Here is a 12,527-nt window from a genome sequence, read left to right as displayed (position 1 = left end):
ATTGTACACCTGAAACTAATATTACACTGTGTTAACTAACTGGAATTTAAATTAAAACTTAAAAAAAAAAAAAGAGAAATATTTGAAAAATGGCCTTAGGATTCCAAATGAGTGTCTCAGAGGTTCAAGGAAAAGAGAAGGGGTCCCTATTCCCTATCTATGAAATGATACTGAAAAAATATATAAAGAAGACAAGAAACCCTTGTGAAGTTAAATGTTAGCTCACATCAGATCGCTGCGCCAGCTCACTGCTTCAGGTTATAACATGAGTGACACCAATCACCATCCTAGCCAGCAGGCAGCACAGCATGGTCGTTAAAAGCTGGGGGAGGGGGGATTCTCATGTTAGACTGTCTTGGTTGTTCCCATATCTGCTGCTATTGTCTGTCTCTCAGTACCTCAATGTTTTTATCTATAAAATGAGAATGAGAGTAGCACCTACCTGGCTGAGCTATTGTGAGAATGAGACGATTTAAAATATAAGGTGTGCATAAGACAATGTAGACATAATTAAGTGCTCAATAAATATCAGTTATTAATAGCATCGTTATTCTAATGAATTATTATCTGTCCTTGCCTAGGGTCAAGCAAGGTCCCAGCCTACTGACAGTTTGGTCACCTTGGAAAAAGTTAAATTTGAAAGGTAGGGAAGAAAATGATGCTAAGTAAATATGAATCATTTCCTTCAGTTTCATTTCAAAAAACAAATATAAGTGGATTTTTCTTATCTACCTTGTATCAGTTTTCTTCAGCCCATTATTAGTGAAAATTAAGCCATTCTTGACTACCTCCACTTTGAATTCTTATAATTTGTACTTCTCATGTATCACTACTTACATTCTACTTCATGTGATTTTGTTTGCCCATTTTATCACGCAGTCATCAGTAACTGTTAACATTTGAGGAAATGTCTTACCTAGAACAATGTTTTGCTCAGAACCAACTAAAGTTTGCTGAACTAAAGGCTTTATAGATATGTTGAAATAAAGGAGAGTGCAGCAAAGACTGAGGATAAAAGTCTCTGGAATAGGGGAATCTGATATATCTGATTATATACAGTTACATTAATGCATATTCTATACCGTTACATAAACATAAAGTGCCTCTTTACCTTCACTGTAAAAACAAACTACTTAAACCAGAGTTCTTCAAAGGCTATTTTGGTGGAATGTTAATCAGTATTGCTTTTATCTCTACCTTCACTCCCTCTTCCCTACAGCAAAAGGTCTCAGGATAAGGGTTAAACAAAGTTAGACAAGATTCTTTTTTTTTTTTTTTTTTTTAAAGATTTTATTTATTTATTTGACAGAGAGAGAGACAGCAAGAGAGGGAACACAAGCAGAGAAGTGGGAGAGGGAGAAACAGGCTTCCAGCTGAGCAGGGAGCCCAATGCGGGGCTCGATCCCAGGACCCTGGGATCATGACCTGAGCCGAAGGCAGACGCTTAACGACTGAGCCACCCAGGCGCCCCTAGACAAGATTCTTAATTTCAGGGCTTTTAGAATCCCTTCTATGTTAATGTGAATTGTATGAATGTCTAAGATGAGAGTTTTAGGTTTTCCAAATCTACCTCATCAAAGAAGCCCTTTCTCTTGAAAAGCATCAGGAATTAGTGTTACAAGGAATTTATATTGATAAACACTTACTAAAGCTTTCTTGTTCTATTGTTGTCTCTTACATGAATAGTAAAGGAAAAGATTAACGCCCAAAGGAAAAGCAATATACTTTTCAGAGTTAGTGGTGGATAAAGAAAATTCATTCATTCAATAGGTATTTACTGAGCAGCCATTACGTGCCAGGCACTGATCTAGGTACCTGACCTGACTGAGATGGTCTCTGCTTTGTTTAAAATACTCTGTGAATGTACATAAGGTTAGGTCTCTGCTCTATGCAAGGAAGGGCAGACAGACCATAAGGGGGAGATGAGGATGCACATGGTTATAAATTTAGCAACAGAGAGGAGATCATACTTGACCAGTCACATTAGAGAATGGAGGGAAGGAGTCATGAGCGCTATAATGATACCATAAATTATTACAAAATTTTGAGATGTTATGAATGCACTAATTAAGTACTCACTGTAAAGGAGGAAATGAAGACCCAAATAAGTAATGAAACCTGTCCATGTGTCTACAATATAAGTTAAGGAGAAAACTAGAACAGAAAGACAATTCTGATTCTGGTTGTTTGCACTAAGTAACTCATAACTTAAAAAAGAATACCTATTTCAATGCCATCGATAGTCACATGAATAGTGTAGAGTCCAATAGCCCCTGGAGTCCAATTTGCACAATAAGTGCCATCATTATTGACACGGATCAGCATATTCTCACTGGGTCTGAAAAGAAATAAGATGGATATTGGAAAATTTACTTTTGGTTAAACAGCTGACAACATCATTAAGATAATTTCTAACTGTATTATTACAATGGATGGCAATCCTATTGTCCTGCCACAGTATGTGTTCTTACCCTCCAAAATGACAATTTCATGTTTTTTTTTCTCTCCTCAAACCTCCATCACCCTTCTTCCGCACTCTCAGAGGATCATGATCTCACCACTTTTTTTCAGTGAGAAACAGAATTAGATACAAACCCAAAGTTGCAATCAGATTAATAAACCTACTTTCCATTTCTCTACCTTCTATCCTGTTATAATGCAAGAAGTGCCTTGGCACTCATTTAAAGCAAGCCCCCTCATTTGTGCTGTGAATCTCATTCCCTCAACACATCCATGCTGTAATTACCTTGCTCGCTCTCATGCATCATCAATTTCTCCCACTTTACTGAATCATCTCTATTTCCATCTCATTTCTATACAGACAAACTTCAGAATCTCCCAACTTAAACACTCCTTAATGTGTCATAAGACCACCTCTAATAAGGTCTCATGTCCCCTTTCCCATTTATATCAAAACTTTAATCTAAAGAATGGTCTACAATCACCCTCTCCCATTTCTTCTTTCCCAGTTCTCTTCCACAACTTATCCTAGTTAGGCCTATGTTCCCAGCACTTCATTGCAATTGCTTCTGTCGGTCACCAATGACCCCAAATTCAATGGTCATTCCTTCATCCTCAGCAATCTCTCAGTAGCATTTGATAACAACTCCTACTTTCTTGAAATAACTTCTTTTTGCTTCTGCAACATTCTCCTAGTTTTTCTCTTACCTCACTGGCCACTGTTTTTTAGTGTTTTGTTGGTTCTCCTTCTTCTGACCACCCCTTAATTTATGGACATTCCACAGGGTCTGGGTCTAGTTCTTTTTTCTTTCAATAGCATCTCTCTAGTTGATCATTTATCCATTCCTCAGTTTTAAATACCATCTCTATGTAGATGACTCCAAATTTTATTTCTCCCCTGTATTTCAAACTGAAATGTCCCCACTTAGATAACCAGGAGACATCTTGGCATCTTAACTTTAACATATCCAAAGGAGAACTCTTATTTCTCACCCCAGCACCCGACAAAACAGAACAAAAAAACGCCCACTCATTTCTCAGACTTTTTGACCCTCATAGAAATCATGATATTCTACATCAGAGGTAACATTTTCAGTAATGATATTTTAGTCTACTGTTCCAAACAGTCTCTGTCACGCTACTTAACTACTCTACCACTGTGGGGCGAAAAGTAGCCAAAGACAATACTTAGCTAATGAGTAAGGCTATGTTCTAACATAATTTTCTTTACAAAAACGGGCCTGATATGGTCTGCAGGTCGAAGTTGGCTAACCCCCATATTACTATACTGCTCTCTGATCTCATCGTCAACCATTTTCCTTCTTGCTCACTACTCTCCTGCACCACTCTCTTTTGGTTCCTCAAAGACATCAAGCTCCATCCACCCTAGAACAAACTTTTTTTCTCTGCCTAGAACGAACTTCCTCCAAATCTTAACACAGCCAACTACCATCCAGCTTTCCAATTAGAAAACACCTCCTCACACAGGCCTCTCCTGTCACCCAATACTTTGGTGGCCTGTCCTATCCCCATCACTCTCTATCAAAAAAACCCTTAATTATTCCTATTTTGTTTACTTATTTATAGTTTGTTTCTCCACAGGAATGTAAATGTCGTAAGAACCACTACCTTGTCTATTTTGTCATAAAAGTATCCCAGAGCCTGTATCAGTGTCTTTCACACAGCAAATGCTTAATAGTATTGCTGAATAAATAATGCATTTACTTAGATGAGACTATTTTAATTAGGTTTAAAATGCCTAAGTATATGAAAAACTATTTCCTGGCAAATGGCCATTTTTTCTTATTTAACATATTGTAAATGTATAGAGTTCATATTTATTTTATGAAAATCATATGCTTCCATTGTATGGACATTTTGTAACTAAAATTAAGCCTGAGACAGAATGTTAATTCCCTATTTCTAGATAAAGATACATTCTCAAAACTTGGCTATTTTTATAGAAAACTTTCTACATTGTGCATTAAAACTCTATTTTGAATACATGTCAGAATAAAGTCACAGTAACCTGCTAATTTCTAATAAATCATGTGATATATGATTTAACAAAATGTGTAAGAATTTTTTTTAGGTCCACTTTGGAGTTTTTTCTAAATTTTATGGAGGTAGTAGCCTCTCCAAGGTACAATCCATCCAATAATTTTTTCAAGGCTTCCAAAAGCACTTCTCCTAACAAGGAAATAAAATAGTAAGTCAAAAAATCAGCTCAAATCTGGAGTTAAAACTACTCAAAGGCTGAAAAATTAAGACCTCAGAACTAAAAATACAAGTACAACATGTACTGAAATCACTCTGTAACTCATTAGGTAAAGGAGAGAAGGAAAAAAAACCTGGAAAAACAAACTAAACAACTCTAAAGAAGCCAATATATATCTTTTTAGATACTAATTATCCTTTCTCTAGTACCTTAGTATTATATAATATATTGGCAGTATTGCAACTGAATATAATATATTCTATCTGTAAATCTACCCATTATAAAATCTGTGGTAAATCTCTACTGGAACATAAGAAATGCTATAAAATATCTACTTATGGAAAATAAAGTTGGAATGCAGGGTGATGTTGGTTGCAAGCAGTTGACAATACATGTCTTGGCTATGTGTTGCAAAAATGATCCTTACCTTTTAGGAGTTGGTGATGCAAAACGCAGTTCTTCAAATGAGTAATTTTCATAAACCTTTAAGAAGAGACCAGTAAGAATCCAGTAAAGTAAGAAATTCCATCAAGACCAGTAACTCATTAGAAACATTCCTAAGGCAGTGATAAGACATCAATAAATGGTGCTGAGACAACTGGTTCTCCATATAGGAGTAAAAGAAAAACTCAATTACCTGCATCATACCCTCTACAAAAATAAATTCTAGGTGTGTTAAAGACCCAAATGTAACAAACCAACCATCAACAAATTTAGAGGGAAAAAAAAAATCTTTTGAGTACATCAAAATTTTAGATTTTTCCCAAAGACACTATAAATAAAGGGCAAGGATAAGCCTTCACCTGGGAGAAGAGGATTTGCAATTCACATAACCAAAACAGGATATGAATCCATTATATAAAGATTGCTGCAACTGGACCTGGAGAACAATCTGTTTCTTAATAAAAGGAACAAAAAAGTCTGGAAAAAATTATGGTGAAATGTAAAGACAAAAATGGACTGTAGGTCCCTGAAACTAGTTACATTATTCCTAATATTTTTGTATTCTTGCAACATTGCCAAACTGATCGTTATCTTTCAAAGTTCAGGTAAAGTTCTCCAATTGCTCATTCACTTCTAACTTCTACTCTGCTTAGAGTAAAGAGAGGCACACCCATACCACTCAGAAGCCTCCTTCCTTTCTCCCACTTTTCTATTTTCATGAATGTGATTTAGAAGAGATCTAGCTGCCTTTACCTACTAAAAGTCACAAATGAGAAATATGCTGCTTAAGGTTAGGTCTAGCAGAAAACCCAGGGTTCCAGATTCCTAGCACAATGTGTTTTCCACTCCACCATTTTCCCTCAAAATACATATTGCATTTACTAATGAAAGAATAGATCATATCTCATTTTCCCATCCTCCACAATATTTGGCTGACTGCTGAGTAGCACAGAGTAGGTGTGAATGGCTGATACAAGAAAATCCCTTTCCTGGAACATGCATTGATATCTCAGAGACACTGTGGGAATGGTATTCTGTAAATGCTCTAACCCTAGGCTACTCAGAATAGTCTTGAAAAACTGCATCCAGTTCTGATAACTAGATTTTCAAAAGAAATTACACAAACTGAAGCATGTTCATAGGAAACTAAAAGAATGATTAGGGAGGTAAGGGGACCAAAAAGTAAATCCTTAAATAAAAATGGAAATGAATGAGAATGTTTATCTTCAAATTCTTTAAGTCAGTGGATGAGTCATCCAAAACTCCAGCTTTCAGTTCCCTCAATTCTTCAACCTCAACAAACTTAACTTCAACTCACACCAAAAGTCATAGACCTGTGACATTCTGCAGAATTGTTCTTTCTCGGAATCACAACAAAAGGGGCTGCTCACAGTCTTCTGCCTCAGTGACTCCTACTGTATCTGTTCTGAGATTACTAGTCCTTTTCTTCCCAATTCCCTCTCTGGATCTTCATCTATCATCCTGTCCAAACCAAGGAGGTTCCACTGTCCTTTCTTTAAGCACCATCTGCTGAACTCCCTTTTCACACTGCTCATCTGTGGAGCTATCTGGCAAAACTTCAACGCTGAATCAATCCAAATGATTACCTTACCCATGTTCATACGACACACACTGCAATGTTAATAATACAGGATCTCCAATTTCATCTGATTCTTCAAGGATGGGTGATAACTCTTTTCTCATCAGTTCTCTTTCATTCTCCGTAATGAATATTTCTTTTTCCCCCTTTGTTTTAAAATCTTGACCCTGACATTCATCACTCCTAATCCAACTTAAAACGTGTAATTACTGGGGCGCCTGGGTGGCTCAGTCATTAAGCATCTGCCTTCAGCTCAGGTCATGATCCCAGGGTCCTGGGATCGAGCCCCACTTCGGGCTCCCTGCTCGGCAGGAAGCCTGCTTCTCCCTCTCCCACTCCCCGTGCTTGTGTTCCCTCTCTTGCTGTGTCTTTCTCTCTGTCAAATAAATAAATAAAATCTTAAAACAAAACAAAACAAAACAAAACCCCATATAATTACTATCATAATAAATAATTCTTTTGGCTGCACAACTTACAAATTAACAAGCATCTGTATTAATTACTTTCTTTTCCCTCTCCCGTAGGGTGAAAGAGGTGATACTCCTACTTAAGGCCCACCCCTCCCTTATAAAGAGTCTGGAGCTCTAGACTCTATTTTCATCTCTCAGACTATCTTCCTGGTTTCCTTCCTCTGGACTGTCTCCTCATCAGTATTAAAATATCTAAGTCCTTCTCCATTCATCCCAAACTTTAAAGCCTTTAGTCAATTTCATTTCTGCTGTTTCTTCTTAGAACCAAGTTTCTTGAAAGACTTAATCTACTCATTTTGTCTTTATTTTCACTTCTGCTCCATCTATAAATTCTTCCAACCTACGATGCCTTTAAAACTGCTACTGCCAAGATCACTGATGAACTCATTGTTGCTAGATCCTTCTGCAGCATAACTTTGCTAACCCCTCCCAAACTGCTCTTTCCTTTCCTTTCAAGACATGCTGTAAGGAAGTCGGCAGGAAAATCAAATATGGAGTCAGACTTCCTGCCACTTGTGTGGCCTTGAACAAGTTACTTAACCTCTCTCTGTGCTTTAGTTTCCACGTACATAAAATGGGAATAAAAACAGTAATTTATAGGGCTATTGTGAGGATTACATGAGTTACTGTATGATAAGTGGGGGAAAAGTGGCAAAAAGTAAATGCTGGTCCTAGCTTAATGTCTTACCTCTTTGGCTAATATTCTTATCAATGTTTCTTTTTTTCTTTCCTTTCTTTCTTTCCTCTTACCTATTTATTTTGTAAATTAATGTTTCTCAAAATGTAGGTTTTGAATTTGAATCATCACTCTGTATATTTGCAAATTCTTGAACCTCTCTCCAGACCTACTGAATCTCAATCTTTGGATTACTGGAAAATCTCCTTTTTAAATAAGTGCTCCAGATGATTTTGATGTAGACAAAAGTTTGAGAATCACCAATATTGGTGTTTCTCAGGATCCTGCCCTGGAACTTCTCCCTTCACTCAAAATGTAAGATAGATGTCATCTGCTTCCATGATATCATGAGTAATCCAGTGCTAATTATTCTCAAATTCTTTTCTTGAGGTAAGATCTGTGATCACTTCAGGTTTGTACAACAAACTTCCTTTTATTTATCTTCGCATAGATATTTCAGAGATACCTAAAACTCATCACACCCAAAAATATTATCTTCCTCAACCAAAACCTGCTCTTCCTCCAATATCAATCTTACTACTTAAGGTCAAACTGTGAATTTCACCTTTTAATTCTTACCTCTTTCTCTTTATCCTCTTCAGCCACCAAGTACTACTGATACTAAATATCTTCTGAATCTATTCTCATTAGTTCAAGGGATTAGCACATCTCACCACATTAAGTCAACAGTCTCCTAAAGGGACTTAAACCTAACCATGCCTCTTGATCATCTGTCCAATTATTCTCCATATTCCGCTATGATCTTTATAAAACACAAATCTAACTGTGCCGTTCCTTTAACTGAAAGCCTTCAATGGCTCACCACTGCTCTCTGTTACTGGCACAATTCCTAACTCCTGCTTTAACTAATGCACAACCTGCTAATTTAGTCCAGTGTTGCCTCTGAAGAGAACTAAAAATGCTGCACAAAATATTTTTAAAAATCTGTCTAAAGGCACTGGAGAGCAAAAAAAAAAAAAAAAAAAAAACAAAAAAACCCAAAGAAGTAGAAAACCCAAAGACATGAGGCTGGCATGTGAGAGAACCCCAAAATCGAAGGGGGCCTGGCATGTGAGAGAACCCCAAAATCGAAGGTAAACCGAATTCCTGAAGGGCTATGTCCTAGGTGGGAGAAATGGTAATTGAAAATAGACAAATACTTTTGCAGGAAATGAAACTGAGTTTTCAACCATCTCAATCTCTGATTGGATTAACTTGATCTATTACTAGAATCCCCCCCTAGGCATCCGCCAAAAAAACAAATGAAAATCCTCTTTGGAGGAAAAGAAATCATCCTAAAAAAAAATACTCCAAATTTGTATCTATCAATAGCTCTCTAGACCTGTAATTTTGTGTCTGCGTTTGGATCACTGAAATGTCTGTTAAGTGAATAAATGATGGAAAATAAAACTTTTCTGATGAGTGAAATAAATTACCTTCATCATGGTAATGGCAATATACCGAGCCTCCTTCACTATCATCGGTTCGTAGGAAACATCCAGCTTTGGTGATGCCAGCCCGCCAAAGGTCATATCGGTATTAGACAGTGCAGCTGCTGCTGCAGGGCTGCCAGGGATCCTTTGAGGTTTTTTCACTTGCTCTTGTTGCAAAGATGTTTTTTTCTGAGAAACAGGAACGGCTTTCACTTCCACCTAACCATATTATAAAAACCAAATACTATTACTATATAATTGTCCATGACACATTCAGAGAAACAATTAACAAGTATGGACCCACAACTCCATAAATTTTATGTGACCACTTGGTCCGTCTTGGGCATTCCTTTCAAAGGTGTGCGGAATGACTTCAAGATAGTTCCACAATGTGAATCTGGAATGCACCATGTAAAAGAGGCCTTGATTTTTGGAACAAACAATCATAGATATCAAAACATAAAATAAAAATAAACGCCACTATTCATAAAGTACAGGACAGTAGAAGGAACCTACACCAAATTCTTGAATTCTTGCAGGGAATAACATTAAATTACTTTATTAGGTAATTCAAGTATACTTTCCCACAATCTCCACATATTTTAAAGCACTAATCTCAATTTTAGCTGTACTATTCTGCAGAAGAAAATGTACTCCATTGATAAGACTTAAAAAATAACACATAATAAAAGAAATTTGGACTGACATAATGTCCTGGGAATATTACAAATCCATCTTATATTTAAAACACAGAAGTTTAAAGGTATGAAGTAAAATTCTTCAGCTTATATGCATTGCCATCATTAAAAGCTTTAAACTTTAAATGTAATAAAAAGAAGAAAAGGGGGAAAAGAGAAAAAGTAAACATTTTCAAATTTAAAGACACTTGATTTTTTAAATTACAGCCATTATTTTTATACATATATTTTGATTTAATCTTTCTTTAAACAACTACATTTACTCTAAGTAAATTAGCATCAAAAGTACATTTGCCTATGTACTATGAACCTTGAAGTAAATCACTAAACAATTTAAGAATCTAAGAATACTGAGATACTGTAGAACGATAGTTATTCTGCTTTCTTTTTATAAACTACTCTGGGAGTGAACAGGATTTCGTGGCTCAATCAATTCTAAGCTTCAAACAACCAAATCACTTTGTAACAACACATCTTTGAGGGGGTGGGGGCAGCTGGGGAATTGCCTATAGCCAATTTTAATTCAATACACATTTTTTAGAAATATAATAAAAGTTTTAAATGAGATATTTACATTAATTATACCATAATGGATTCATTTTATGCATTACAATATGCTCTAAAATGTCATTATTAATTAATGTCTCAGGAAAGATGTATCCAAATAACTATAGTCATTAATGTAGCGCATGACTATTTCCATTCCTCATTCTTTTACCATCCAAATTCATGTGTTTCTAATTTTTTTATTAAGTTTTTTATTCTAATTCCAGTATAGCTAATATACAATGTTTCAGGGATACAATATAGTGATTCAACAATTCTATACCTTACTCAGTGCTTATCACACTAAAGACCTACTTCAGTCATCATCCCCAAACCCCCCTCCCCTCTAGTAACCATCAGTTTGTTCTCTACAGTTAAGAGTCTTTTCTTGGTTTCTCTCTCTTTTTTTCCCCTTTGTTTTTTTACATTTCACATATAAGTGAAATCATTTAATATTTGTCTTTGTCTGACTTATTTCTCTTACTATTATACTCTCTAGCTCCATCCATGTTGTTGCAAATGGCAAGACTTCATTCTTTTTTGTGGCTGAGTAATATTCCATTGTGTGTGTGTGTGTGTGTGTGTGTGTGTGTGTGTGTGTGTGTGTGTATTACCACCTTTTCTTTATCCATTCATCTATTGATGGACACTTGTGCTGCTTGCTGCTTCCATAATTTCATTATTGTAAATAATACTGCAATAAACACAGAGGTCTATGTCCCTTTGAATGAGTGTTTTTGTATTTTGGGGTAAATAACTAGTAAAGTGTGATTACTGGATCACAGGGTAGTTCTATTTTTAACTTTTTGAGAAGCCTCCACCACATATTTCTAATTTAATATGTATAAATATTGTATTTTAAATGTTGTTTCAGCAGTACCAAGTGCAGAATGTATTTGAGTCTTTTTTAAAATTTAAACCCAATTAACATACAGTGTATTATTAGTTTCAGAGGTAGAGTTCAGTGATTCATCAGTCTTATATAATACCCAGTGCTCATTACATCACATGCCATCCTTAATGTCCATCACCCAGGTGTTTGAGTCTTTAAAAAAATACATACAAAATTTAAAAATGTGTTCTTTCATTGATTTATTCAACCACTATATATTACGGGCCTTCCTTCTATGTGCATATATGGATACTTTCTTATCCTTCCCTTGAATCACCATAGCTCTTAGCAAAATGTAAGACACAAACAATAAAACATATAACTTGAAAAAGTGTGTACTAATTAATATAAATAAATCATTTAAACAATTTTTTGGCTTCCTCTACTTACAAGTATGAAGACAGTACTGCAAATGGACTCTAACCACTGGTTTTTTCTAAAATTTTATTAGTTAAAATAGTCAGTCCTTTGATGACCATTAATTTAATTCTGATATAATTACCTTCATATTGGGAACATGTACCACATCCCCATATTGGTCTTTTGTTTGAACAGTTATGGTGGTAGGCCAACCACAACGAATATCATCCTTGTTCAGGATCAGAGATGTTTTCTGAGGATCAGCATAGGAGTCCGGCTGAAGCCACCTGGCAGTGATGAAAAAGCAAGCAAAAAACTAAATATTCATCAGTATCTTTAATGATTAACATGAAATTAAGCCAAATGAATAAAACCTGTATCAAACAAAATGCTAAAACATCTTCATTTCCAATTCAGTGACAATCACAAGTGTCTCCCTTGCAAATTGTTAATGACAAATTCGTTAAAAAATACACCAAAGTACAGGAGACTTCTGATGTTTTTATAAATAAAATAGAAATAATTTTAAAATCAGAAAAATTGACATTTTAACACGGCTGACATAAAATAACCAAGAAAATGAATTTAGGTTATATATATATTTGAAGTCCTAAGTACACTCATTTCACTGAGGGAGGTCTGCCTTAATTTGCCAGCCTGAAAACCTGGGAAAGAACAGCTTCCAAAGCAGTGACAGAAATGGCATTCTGCTTGCTTGAGAACAGCTAGG

At 35.7% G+C, this 12,527-nt stretch overlaps 1 protein-coding gene across 16 annotated transcripts in view; it reads right to left on the bottom strand.

The window, feature by feature from the left end:
- MYCBP2 (MYC binding protein 2) overlaps positions 1–12,527 on the bottom strand; it is a 283,331-nt gene that overhangs the window by 101,984 nt on the left and 168,820 nt on the right. For all 16 annotated transcript variants that reach the window (XM_032402809.1, XM_032402810.1, XM_032402815.1 and 13 more), the window contains 4 exons: positions 11,940–12,084; positions 9,305–9,520; positions 5,106–5,161; positions 2,223–2,338 (listed from right to left, as the gene is read on the bottom strand). In XM_032402809.1, coding sequence (XP_032258700.1) covers positions 2,223–2,338; positions 5,106–5,161; positions 9,305–9,520; positions 11,940–12,084 — 533 coding nt within the window. The remainder of the gene's footprint in view (positions 1–2,222; positions 2,339–5,105; positions 5,162–9,304; positions 9,521–11,939; positions 12,085–12,527) is intronic.

The sequence above is a fragment of the Phoca vitulina genome, unplaced genomic scaffold (genome assembly GCF_004348235.1).
Source record: "Phoca vitulina isolate PV1807 unplaced genomic scaffold, GSC_HSeal_1.0 scaffold5, whole genome shotgun sequence".
In the NCBI taxonomy this organism is placed as follows: Eukaryota; Metazoa; Chordata; class Mammalia; order Carnivora; family Phocidae; genus Phoca; species Phoca vitulina.
This window is presented reverse-complemented; position numbering and strand designations above follow the sequence as displayed.